Below are 11686 nucleotides of genomic sequence, written 5' to 3' on the forward strand. Positions count from 1 at the left end.
TAACAAGGGTCTCTGTCATCCATTTGCATATCAGGTCGACATCCCACGCTGCTTCACAGTTCCTTCATACAAATTTCTCAATCTGTATTTCATCACATTCCTCTACATCTCTTACCTTACTGTCATAACCTTCACATCTGCGGGTTCAATTGCCACAACAGTAATCTGAAGCAGTATTAAGAAACTATGCTTTAGTGAAAAGGTCAACAAAATTAACTTCTTTCCTGAGGCAGCAAGGTACGGGCAGTTATTCTGGCGGTATGGGCCTGTGCTCACTAGGGACCCTGGAATCTGTTGGCCAGCTCCAGACGGCAGTCTCAAAGATACTCGGTCCCAAGAAGATGCACGTGATCTCAGTGCTTGTGGAGAAAGATGGAGGAGGGAAGGATGCAACATGAACTCAAACCTCTTCAGAAACCTAAGAATCTACATGGAGATGGGTAGGAAAGTAAAGGAGGCTTATAAAAGCGGCAGCTGCTGGGAAGTTTCAGACAGCACTTACAACTAACTGAGCAGGAGAGACTAAAACTTAATCACTGCCACAGAACTTAAGCAGCTTGGCTTTCTAAAAGAAATGATAGTTTAAGAAGTAAACGCTGACAGAGAAGTACTTTAAAGCATCACCAAAGCATATCCAGCATGTCAAAACCGAAGAGGAAAATTTCCTCTGTCCTGAAACAGCAAAAAAGGTTGTGGTGTTGGTGGTCTGACTCATTTTTGTACAGTCAGAGTTGGCAACTACCAAAACCCTAAAAGAAGAACAGACCATATCATCTTAATAAAAGTCCTTTGCCTTTTCCATACTGGCATGGAACAGTGAAGGAGTTTTCATGATCTTGACCTATCTTGAATAAGGCAGCAAAAAGCAGATTATTTCAATCAAGTCTGAACCTTCCAACCAATGCAGCTCTTTACAAATGAGATCTCTGGGTTTCCCGTTCCTATCTTCCAAACTTCTACTTTTTTCCCCCCAGCTAAATTTTCAGGAAATTACGCTATCTTTACATAAAGTATAACTTGGGGAATGGCAAGGATGTTAGTGTCTTCTAGAGTGTGTCTGGGATTAACCTGCTTAAGAGAAGTCCAGAGATAAAAGCTGGTTATCTGGGCAAGATGCTTTGGCACCTCTAGCCAGAAGATACCAAAGTAGTGTAAATCAAAGCATGATTCCCGTGAAACAAAGGAGGAGGGGTTTGTTTTTCCCCCTACTGACATTTCAGAACAGTGCTTCCAAAAAAAAAAAGCTTCCATCACCAGGTTAAAAGTCAAAGAAAGTCCAGTTTTACCTACGTGTTTTCATGTTTTATGTCCATGAGGGTGTAAGGACTTGCTCTTCTGGATCACGGCTTTAGTCTCTAAAGAGCTAAATCTCTGCAACAATTGCAAAATGTTTCATACACACACACAAAAAATTAACCTAGGGAAAAGACCGGATTCTAGCATCTTCAGAAGGTTTCACACATCAAAATAGTTTTAAAATTATCCCTTGTGCAATGGTACAAATCTTCAGATTTACTCAGAACACCATGGCAGACACAGACACAAAGAGTTTTCCATTTCTTTGCTCTTTAATGAACTCCCCACACTCTGACCACTGTACACCTGATATTCTTGTCAAAGTCAACTACCCTTGACTCCTTTATTCAAGCATTCCTAAACTGTGGTTCCCGAGGAGCACTTGCTACACAGGGGATTCAAGTGGAGTTCCCACATCAGGGTTACGTACGCAGGGACCTGCTGGGTAATCAGAAGCCAAAGCTCTGGAAGGAAGCAAGCAAGCGCTGAGCAAACTACCACTGCTAACACACACGCACGCTCAAGTTACGCTGGGGCCAGCTGTATATCCAGACCTGTCTCATCTCACAGTGATGTGTCAACACACCTGGAGGGTCACTGTCACTGCCTGCCTTGGCATCATTCCTATGGCTCTTTCCCTTTCCATTAGACTAAGATATGTGGTATGTGTCGTGGCACTTCAGACAGAGGAAGATTTGATAAACAGTTCACGGGATCAGAAAGGCAGGCTAGAACTCCAGAGTTTTTAGGTCTAGGGACAGCAACTCCAGATGTGGGGGGTAAACTATCTATTGTGAGCTGCCTTTCAACGGCTGATCGAGATAAATGAACAAAACCAGAAATGCGTTCCACTTCTATTTTGGGATAAAAATCGTTCCGCTTCCATTATTGTTCTAGAGTATTTTACTGTTACACCTTCTAGTAAGAGAGAGTAATAAATTTTCTAGAGAAAGATCATATCTTAAACTTTGAAAGAAAATCATATACTAATGAATGAACTGTCAAAAAGTCATTTATGTAAAAGCACATTCTATTTACAAAGGTCAACTTGCTCTTTAGGACAAATAAAACAACTACTGAAAAAAATATTCATATAGAAACGCCTCATCTTTCAAATAGACATTTACAAATACTCTGCTTTGTTTAAACTACTAGAAACTTTAAGACATTTGAAATTAAGAGTGCGTTCTGCATGCAGTTAGGATAGAAATTACATTATTGGACTTCGGTGTGTCAGTTCTTATCATTGTCAACAACACACTCTTAAGCTCTTCTAAAACACCACAGCCTGGCTATTACCTTAGGATCTCAAAAGGAGGACATGGATCTTCATTAACAAGTTATGAGTTACTCTTCGTTTTGCCATTAAAAAAGGACATCCCGATTGTCTTCACAGCAGGAGAGTCTGGTCTTGTCAAACTTGGCGTCCTTTTCCCTGAGTTTCCCTTTAGTGTTTTGCTAGGCATGATGATCGTTGGCTTGGTATATTTACAAGTCCTTGGTTAACACTCTTCCCATTATAAGGCAGAGTTCAGAAATTCAAGGAGTTCTGCACGGTTCCGGTCTCTCTGTAGAGCAGAAAAGCAGAGGCAGTGGTTTAACAGACCTCTACTCAGTGGACCAAGGCTGCATAACCCTGCTTTCTGTGGGTCTTTCGCATCTCAGCATGCTGCACAACAAACGCTACCACATTCAAACAGCTGGATATGACTAGCTACTAGTTAGGTGTGAGTGCCTGGAGGAAGTGCAAGGCAGTGGGTCCTCAGGAGAGATGCCAGAGGAGACAAGCTGTCACTATCACTATTTCATGATACATTTTCTAAGTGGCTCCCTGTGGAGGCTCCACTGGGTTGTCATCATGTAGCTCAAAGCCTGCTCAGGAGGAAACTGAAAAGCAGAAGAGATGCAATTCTCCGGTGTCTGAGGCACTGTACACACAGCAAGTCTTGTGCTCTGGGAAGTACCATTTTGGTTCTATGTGTAAGCAGCAGCTTGCAGCATAATAGAAAGGGAGCCATGAATTTACGTTCTTTCTTTACCTTATGTAAGCTCAAACAGTCAAAACTGGTGTTTTTAAAATCAGAATTTATAAAACGATCATTAAATCTTAAAATATTGTGAAGAATGGATGTTGTTCAATTGGGCATGTTCATGACCATGGACACCAATCAAAAAAGGACCAACATCAAATATTTGACATCAAATATCGTAACGCACAGGTTACTAGGATAAGACTAGAAGCATTCAACATAATTTTACACAAGCTTCAGTGGCACAGAAGGAAGAGAATGTATTTTTGATCAAATTTAACTTCGAATGCTCCCATCTGCTTTGGTAACTATAGAATGAACTGTTATGGCTGAATCAGAATCTACCACACTGGATATTTCAGCAAAGTAACACTTTTAACACATACTGCCTAGTGGCAGAAGCCCTCTGCAGATCACCCTAAGGTGTGGAAACTGCTGAAAAGAGTGAACGTATTATTTAAGTGCTGAGTCCAAACACCCATAGCAATAGCACAAAATGCTGTTCATGGTATCTGTTTTCCTGGGTATCTCAGCAAAAACATTTGACTGCTTTGAGAGAATGCATGAGCATTGGTCCTAATACTACTATCATCTTTTTTTAATTCCTCTCTAAATAATGGCTTTAGAGAAACACAGTAAAGCAGCAATTACCGCAATTGATCGCAAGAGACTGGAAGAAGATGAGGACAATTAAAAACAGTGCAAATTAAATCAACAGAGAAAGCCACGAATCAGCTAAACATTACGGACTGAAATTCTAAGAAGCTGCACAAGCACCCTTTGGTTTATCTACTCATGCCCAAGTACTCCAAGACCACTAATAACACAAAACCTGCCAAAAGAATGAACTAAAATTTCTCAGATGGCATCATAGCCACATTAAAAGCTGCAATCAATTTACAACTCCTAACTGTAAGACCTATTCTCCTACAAAAGACTACTATTAAAAAAAATATTAAAAGATACAGTATTTTCCCTTAGGGATACATAGATTATTTTAACTCATACCTCTTTATCCTTCTTAGTCTTCTTTATTTTCATCTTAATTTTCTTTCCAGTTATCATGCTGTAGTTTTCATTCTTCTTTTTGTTTTTAAAGAACTAAAATGAGATCACACATTAGAAAGACATAAGCCTTGCTTTATTTTGTAATGTTACAAATCTTAAATAAAATTACAGACAATAATATTTTATACTTCCTAATTATCCAAAACAACAGAGATAGGTTTCTATTTGCTGATGACAAAACTGGTGGTGTTATAAACATTTTTATGACAGGACAGATTAAGTGTTTAGATGAGAAATATAGCGGGACTTCAGACTCACAGAAGCATACCTTGGAAAGCTGGACAGGTCCTGTTTTCTCTCTCTTTTTCTTCTTTTCTTTCTTTTTCTTCATTTTGTTCTCTTTTTTCCTTTTCTACAAGTATAAGACATGTAATCTTATGCTTACAGTCTCACAAGGGCAAAAAAAGGAAACCTACAAGTAGCTCTTAACGCCCCGGCTAGTCAAGACAGCCACTACTGCTTGCCCTTACCACTGCTGAACAGGCACTATCTGAAGCACACAGAAAGTAATGCAGCAGGGCTAGCAACCCTTGAGACCTTAAGGAACAGAAATGGTCTGATCCCTGATTCTCTCTCTTTTAATGTAACCCAAATAGATAAAAATCATTGGCCAGAAGGTCCTAATAAAACGAAAAAGAAAAATTACAACAGCAAGAATCTACTACTCTCTATCACTGACTACGAATAGTTTATTCTATCAGAAATTCTATAAACTTACCAAGATTCCCCACTTGTCTCTTCTTCAGAGACTACTCCAAATTCTAGCTGGACCAGCAACGACTGGCAAAAGGAACCTTTAAATTATTTCCCCTTTAGTATATAGTCAAGTATAAGACAACCTTTCAGCTCACCTGCTGTAACCCTAAAAGCGCAAGTCAGATTTACATAGCCATAGACAAAAGCATTACATCTTACATGACATTGAAAGTTATCGAAGAACTATTTTCTGTTTGTTAACTAGTTACTTCTCCTAGTAAAGGTTTACCTTTTTGTTGTGTTTTTCTTTTTTCTTTTTCTTTGATTTAGACTTAGGAGAATCTAAAACAAAACAAAACCCTGTAAGCTTAGCATTCTGAAAAAGGCACTTGGTTTTACAGATAAGGCATACAGAAATGCAAAATATAAGAAGACAATGCTTAATCCAGCTATATATATTAGTGCTGGTTGAAACTAATCCTGAGAAAAGCACCACATGAACTTACTGCCACTTACTGGTCTAATGTGGAAACTGAAAATACCCGATTTACTCAGTGATTACTTATACCAATATATTATATTAATAGAGACAATATTTCTCTCTTTCTGCAGCTGTGCTCAACAGATTGCAAATACCTGTTTTATAGCCAGGGATCCTGACTTGCAAAGGCGGCAACAAAAAGTACAGTTGGGGCTGACAAACCACTGCAAATATTATCACTGTTCAAGGCAAATGAAAACCTTTACCTACTTATTCAACTCACCTTCCAACTTCAAGGTTTTCAGTAAATTTTATAAAGCAGAAACTCACAAGTTCTATAGGCCAATCATAGATTTTAAAGAAAACATTGTGGCTGGTGTAAGAGACTGTAAATTCCCTGACGAGAGGCAGAAGGCCCTCCAAGCCTTCAATGTAATGCCTCAAACACTCGCAAGGAAATAAATAATGCAGGCCTGGCCTTCAAAGAACTGAGAAGGCTAACACTTCTGGCGCCTGAAAGTGTGAGAGACCTGTCTTGTGAAGACAGGACAGTTCTGCCACTTGTGTGGTGAGCTTGCTAGTTCTCAAGGCCATTGTGTCTGGTAAGTGACCTTTGCTTCATTATCCACGAAATGCATATGAAAGCGCACACCCCTGCACATGCTAATGAAGATTACAGAGATCGTGCTAAACATGTATGACTGTGGCACTTGTCTCTCCACCCAAATCATGCTACACGTCACCTGGGAGAAGGGAGAAACCTGAGATGAGGCTGTCCTCAGCAAGGGGGATGGACCATGCTAATTCGGCGAACATGAAAGGGGAAAATAAGTGCCCCTAGGGGGGAACAAAGAAGAAACAAAAGACGACAGTGCCTGGGAAGATTTTTCCAAGAAAGAAGATTATGCCTGGGAAGATTCCCTGAAAAAGATGCTGGAACCAGGACCAGCGATCTCTTTATCTCTGTCTTTTCCTTTTCCTTTCTCTATCCCTTGGTTAGAATTGTTAAGTAATGACCTTAAGTATGACCTTAAGTACCGCTTGCCATAAGTTGTCCTATACCCGTTGTTAAGTAACACAATGCATACCTCACCATTCGTCATAATTTGTCATATACCTAACCAATTATCGTGGACTTGTTAGACCTATGCTAACCATTTTGGGCAGCTAATAAATGCTTCTATATGGACCCTGAGATTTATCTCACCTTAGTCCGCACCATTGGGAATTTACAAATCTGAAGTCACTTACCGCCCCTCTTTCCTGAGAGTGGGACATGATAACTGGTATGTGAGGAAGTTGATTTTGAAGCACCAGCTTTGACTATGGGACCATAAACGTACATAGACCGTGAAACATCTTACTAGCCTTCTAACAGACTACCTTCAAGCTATCAACTCTACAGTTTCTTTACAATAAATTCCAAATAAAAGATAACATTATAGGAACATACTAGAGCACAGCCAGACTCAAGAGTTAGAAAAGTCTAAGGTAAGGCTGCCCAAGCCATCTTCTTTTGGCCTCCTAATGACAAATGCAGCACAAGCATGTCAGAATAAATGATGAAAATGGTAATTCTATCACAACATCCAGTCTCTTGGTAACAACAAATTGGACTAAGTGCCCCCAGGGCACCTGGCCAGAGGGCTTTTACAAATTTTGCCAACATCAGGAAAGGAGTATATTCAAGAACACTGGACGTCCTTCCAGACTCTGAAAATCAGTACGCTGTCATGAACAGACACTTGCCCCATTTTATCCCTTTGCCGACATCTCCTCCAGACTTAGTTTTTATCTCCCACCATCCTAGCCATGGTTCTCATGACCACAAACCCTAGAAGAACTCCTCTAGACTTCTGCACTGATCTATTGACTTCCTAGGCTAAGCCAGGCCACCTTTTCCTCCTCTTCACTCTTTCTGAGTTGCCATCCCTCAACACCTGGCCTTCTCGCTGGCTCAGTCTGTTTCCATACTCGGCCACCCTACCTCCCTAGTTTAAGCACTGATTTGCCTGCTTGTCTCCTGTCTGAGGGGAACCCCCTTCCCAGCTCCACCTGACAAGCTGCAATCCCAGATTCTACATCCCTATGTCTCTTTTTCCACAGCAAAGCGTGTCCTTTCTGCATTCAAGTTAGCTTCATTGTCCACATAACATATGTTACCAACAAGGCTGGAGAAGGCAGGCGGGGGATACAGCTCAGAGAGCAGAAGACAGTTTCCCCCCACTCTCCTTTCGGTTTTCCCAGCCACTGCCCAGTGTCTAACAGCCAAAGTTACAGCTGCACTCGCTAAATAAGAGAAACACAGACTAAAAAATGCCAGAAGGAATCTCCATTTTACTATCCCCAAGGAATGTTAACTCCAATCCTGCTATACCAGACACACCAGACCGGGTCAATCTTCATCATTTCAGGTCTTTAACTGCCAGTAAGGCTAGCTATTCCATTGTTCTGCTGCTAGGATGTATTTTTACTAGATCTAATTCAAAACCCTCCTGCTGCAATTTAAGGTCATTTTTCCTTGCTGAAAGTCACAGGAAGATTTTTCACTCCCTCTCCATAGAAGCCACTACCTACACTTATATCTGTCTTAGCTCAACTACCTCACATCTTTTCTTCTCTAGATTGAGTAAATTGAGTTGTTTAAATATGCCCTTGTATGACATTTTTGCTAGATCTTCCTCTCCCCTACAAATGGGAAAACTTAGGGAATTTTGAGCTATAAAGTTTTAACAAATCTCTGAACATGCAGACTGACAACCCGGGCCTAATTCAGAATGACTTTTCCCTCAGATACGAGTTTCTTGACACCCCTCCAAAAGACAAACCAGAAAGCACACCAAGGATGTTCACATAGTTAGTGTCCGACACATTTTTTTTAGAAATGTTAACAGTGGATCACATGGGATAAAATTCATTCAAGAATAAAGGAAGAGCCCCCCAACCAAATGTACAAGTTCATAGATTTGAACATTTTCAGAATATATTTATGTTAGATACATTGAATCAAGCCACTGAAGTCTGAGAACAAGTAATATTTCCATACAGATATAAACCCACTTCAAGAGAAGTAGAACTAAGTTTTTGTTAAACTGGGGGATACACAATCACAAACATGAGGTCCTGTACCAGATAGTGAAACTTCACCCAACTCTGAAGTTAGAGAGTTTTCATCAGAACTCTCCTAGGGTTCTAGCTCATACGAGAGTTCTTCCCAATCATAGTAATAAAAAGATAAAATACACTTCAGTATTTAGCCTAACGCATTCTATTAAAAATAGAAGGGCAATTTGGTAATTTTACTTGCAATGATACCAAATATCTTCATACAGAATACCAAAGCAACAGTCTAGATATAATCCGCAATACATTCCCCTTGAGGTCACAAGTTATATCCATACAAAAAATCTGCACTTACTCCCAGACAGTGTCTTTTTTAGAAAACTACCTCAACTCCTCTAAGTAAGCAGCAGCTTAGTATGGAGTGTCTTAATCCTGTAATGCTTGCATATATGTTCCCATTGAACTCAGTCATTAGTATTAATAAACTTCACGTGAGTCTTCAAAGTTAAATATTTGGAACTTTAAGACAAAAGCAAGACTACATCAAAAACCCCAACACTGGTCTAAATAGATAGGTGAAGCAGAAAAAGTTCTGTATTCGTTATGCTTTCAAAACACAGAATTTTAAATATATGCAGCATATTGAATGGCAATTTCTATTTTGAAGTTATTTAAATTAAGACAGGAACTTGCATACTGTGTGTAAAGAGGTACCTTAACACAGCAATAGGAAAGGGTTATGAGAGAAACACTGAACATGCAGTACTGGTATTCTACAGTGTCCCTTTGTGCTGGTTTAGTCACATTTAAAATAACCTTTAAATGATTCCGGGAGTGCTATCAAAACTGGTAAACATCATGTGTATGATGGAGGTAGCTTACCTCTGCTACTTGAAGATGACGACCTTGATGATGAGCGTGATGAGGAGGAAGAAGTGGATGTAGCGCTAGAAGACGACGTGGATGAAACAGATGATGATCTGCTTCTACTGCGTTTTCGTTTCCGTTTTTCTTTTCCTTAGGATAACACAAGGCAGAAGTGATAAGCATGCTAGACAAATATGGTCTACAAAAACAACTCTTCACAGAACTTAAGCACAATGAACCCCTATTTTGACAGGGTTGGGGTTTTTTTCCCCTCCTCTTCCAGCATCACATGGTTTATTACCATTAGCAAGTGACAATGCTCAACATCCGTGTCAAACATGGCAACTGTCATAAAGTAACTGACATACACCCAGTGCCACAGACACTGAAACAGATCAGCAATGCCTACCTCGGACCTTCAGCTCTTCTTGTGAAGTTGCGCTGAGTTTCCTACTTTTTTCATCCTTCACGTTATCCATATCTAGGGAGAGGCAACAGTACGTTCAATAACATCATTTCCAAAATACTTTGGGAAAGAAGAAAGAAAAAAAAAAAAAAGAGCAGCGCAGTGCAGACAGAGGAGAACAGCGAGCGCAGCCCCACCGCCACTCCCATCAAACTGCATCGAACGGGAAGCGGGCGTCTATGCTCTCATCCTCTTACACCTGGAATCTGAGGCCAAACCCCTGTTTTCCTGTCATCTTCCACGAAGACGCGGTTAGTGCAGGCGCAGGGGTGGTTTTGCCGCCGCAGCAGCCACACCGCAGCCTGGCGGTGGGCGACAGGGAGCCGCCAGGCGCGGCCTGCAGCCGCCGGGAGGGCCGCGGCCTGCAGCCGCCGGGAGGGCCCCGACCTGCCCTACGCTCCCCGCACCGGCACTCACCCGCCCGCTCGCCACCCTGCACCAGTCCCGCCAGCAGCCCGCGGCCCGGGAGGGGCTCCCCGCCGGCCGGGCAGGCCACTAGCCGGCACACAGGCGCGGACAGGCCGCGCCGCCATTTCCTAGGGGAAGAGCGGCTCTCGGCTCCCACCTCCCTCCCCGCGGCCGGGCCCGGCGCGGCGGCTGGCAGGACCCCACTCCCCGCCCGACCCACCCCGAGAGCGGGGCGGCCGCTGCCGCTCCCGCCGCCGCCCGGCCTTACCGAGGGACGGCCCCTGCCCCGCCGCTGCCGGGCGGCCGACCCGGAAGTGCTGGTCGCTTCCTGCCCGCGTGAGCCGGCGGCGGAGGACGGGCGGGCCACACGGCGCCTCGCGGCTGCCGGGCCTGTCGGGTGGGCGCCGGGCCGAGCTTGACAGCGCGGGGCCGGGCAGAAGGGCCCTGCCAGCCCGCCGCCTCGCCACCCCAAGGGCCTGCGGCTCCTGAGCGGCGCGGCCGGCTGGGCCTGGCGCCTCTGTGAGGGAGGGCAGACACCTGGACTCCTACCCGACCCGTACCCCGAGCCCGAACGGGTGTTTTGAAGCCTTTGCTGAACCTGGGCTGCAACCGAAACAGAAGTTGGTTATTCCATGTACCCGCTCAGAAAATCAACGGCTCCTGCCACGGGATCCGTAGGGCGCCCTCCCTTCCTTGCCACAGAATCACAGAACGGTAGGGTTGGAAGGGACCTCTGGAGATCATCTAGTCCAACCCCCCTGCCAGAGCAGGGTCACCTAGAGCAGGTTGCACAGGAACGCATCCAGGCGGGTTTTGAATGTCTCCAGAGACGGAGACTCCCCCACCTCTCTGGGCAGCCTGTGCCAGTGCTCTGACACCCTCAAAGTAAAGAAGTTCCTCCTCATGTTCAGGTGGAACTTCCTGTGCTCAAGTTTGTGCCCATTACCTCTTGTCCTGTCCCCGGGCACCACTGAAAAGAGCCTGGCCCCATCCTCCTGACACCTACCCCTTAAGTATTTTTAAGTGTTGATAAGATCCCCCCTCAGTCGTCTTTTTTCCAGACTGAAGAGACCCAAATCCCGCAGCCTTTCTTCATAAGAGAGGTGTTCCAGTCCCCTAATCATCTTGGTAGCCCTTTGCTGCACCCTCTCCAGCAGTTCCCTGTCCTTCTTGAACCGGGGAGCCCAGAACTGGACACAGTACTCCAGGTGCAGCCTCACCAGGGCAGAGTAGAGGGGGAGGATGACCTCCCTTGACCTGCTGGCCACACTCTTGATGCACCCCAGGATGCCACTGGCCTTCTTGGCCACA

At 43.6% G+C, this 11686-nt stretch overlaps 1 protein-coding gene across 1 annotated transcript; it reads right to left on the minus strand.

Moving 5' to 3' along the window:
- Positions 1 to 2292: 2292 nt before the first annotated feature.
- On the minus strand, positions 2293 to 10510 carry LOC134512786 (corepressor interacting with RBPJ 1-like). The gene is made up of 7 exons (XM_063328519.1): positions 10385 to 10510; positions 9911 to 9982; positions 9517 to 9651; positions 5380 to 5432; positions 4663 to 4746; positions 4335 to 4427; positions 2293 to 2864 (listed from the first exon to the last, which is right to left on the minus strand). The coding sequence occupies exons 2-7, from the start codon at positions 9978 to 9980 to the stop codon at positions 2814 to 2816; spliced, it is 486 nt and encodes a 161-aa protein (XP_063184589.1). The 5' UTR covers positions 9981 to 9982; positions 10385 to 10510; the 3' UTR covers positions 2293 to 2813.
- Positions 10511 to 11686: the final 1176 nt, after the last annotated feature.

The sequence above is a fragment of the Chroicocephalus ridibundus genome, chromosome 3 (genome assembly GCF_963924245.1).
Source record: "Chroicocephalus ridibundus chromosome 3, bChrRid1.1, whole genome shotgun sequence".
In the NCBI taxonomy this organism is placed as follows: domain Eukaryota; kingdom Metazoa; phylum Chordata; class Aves; order Charadriiformes; family Laridae; genus Chroicocephalus; species Chroicocephalus ridibundus.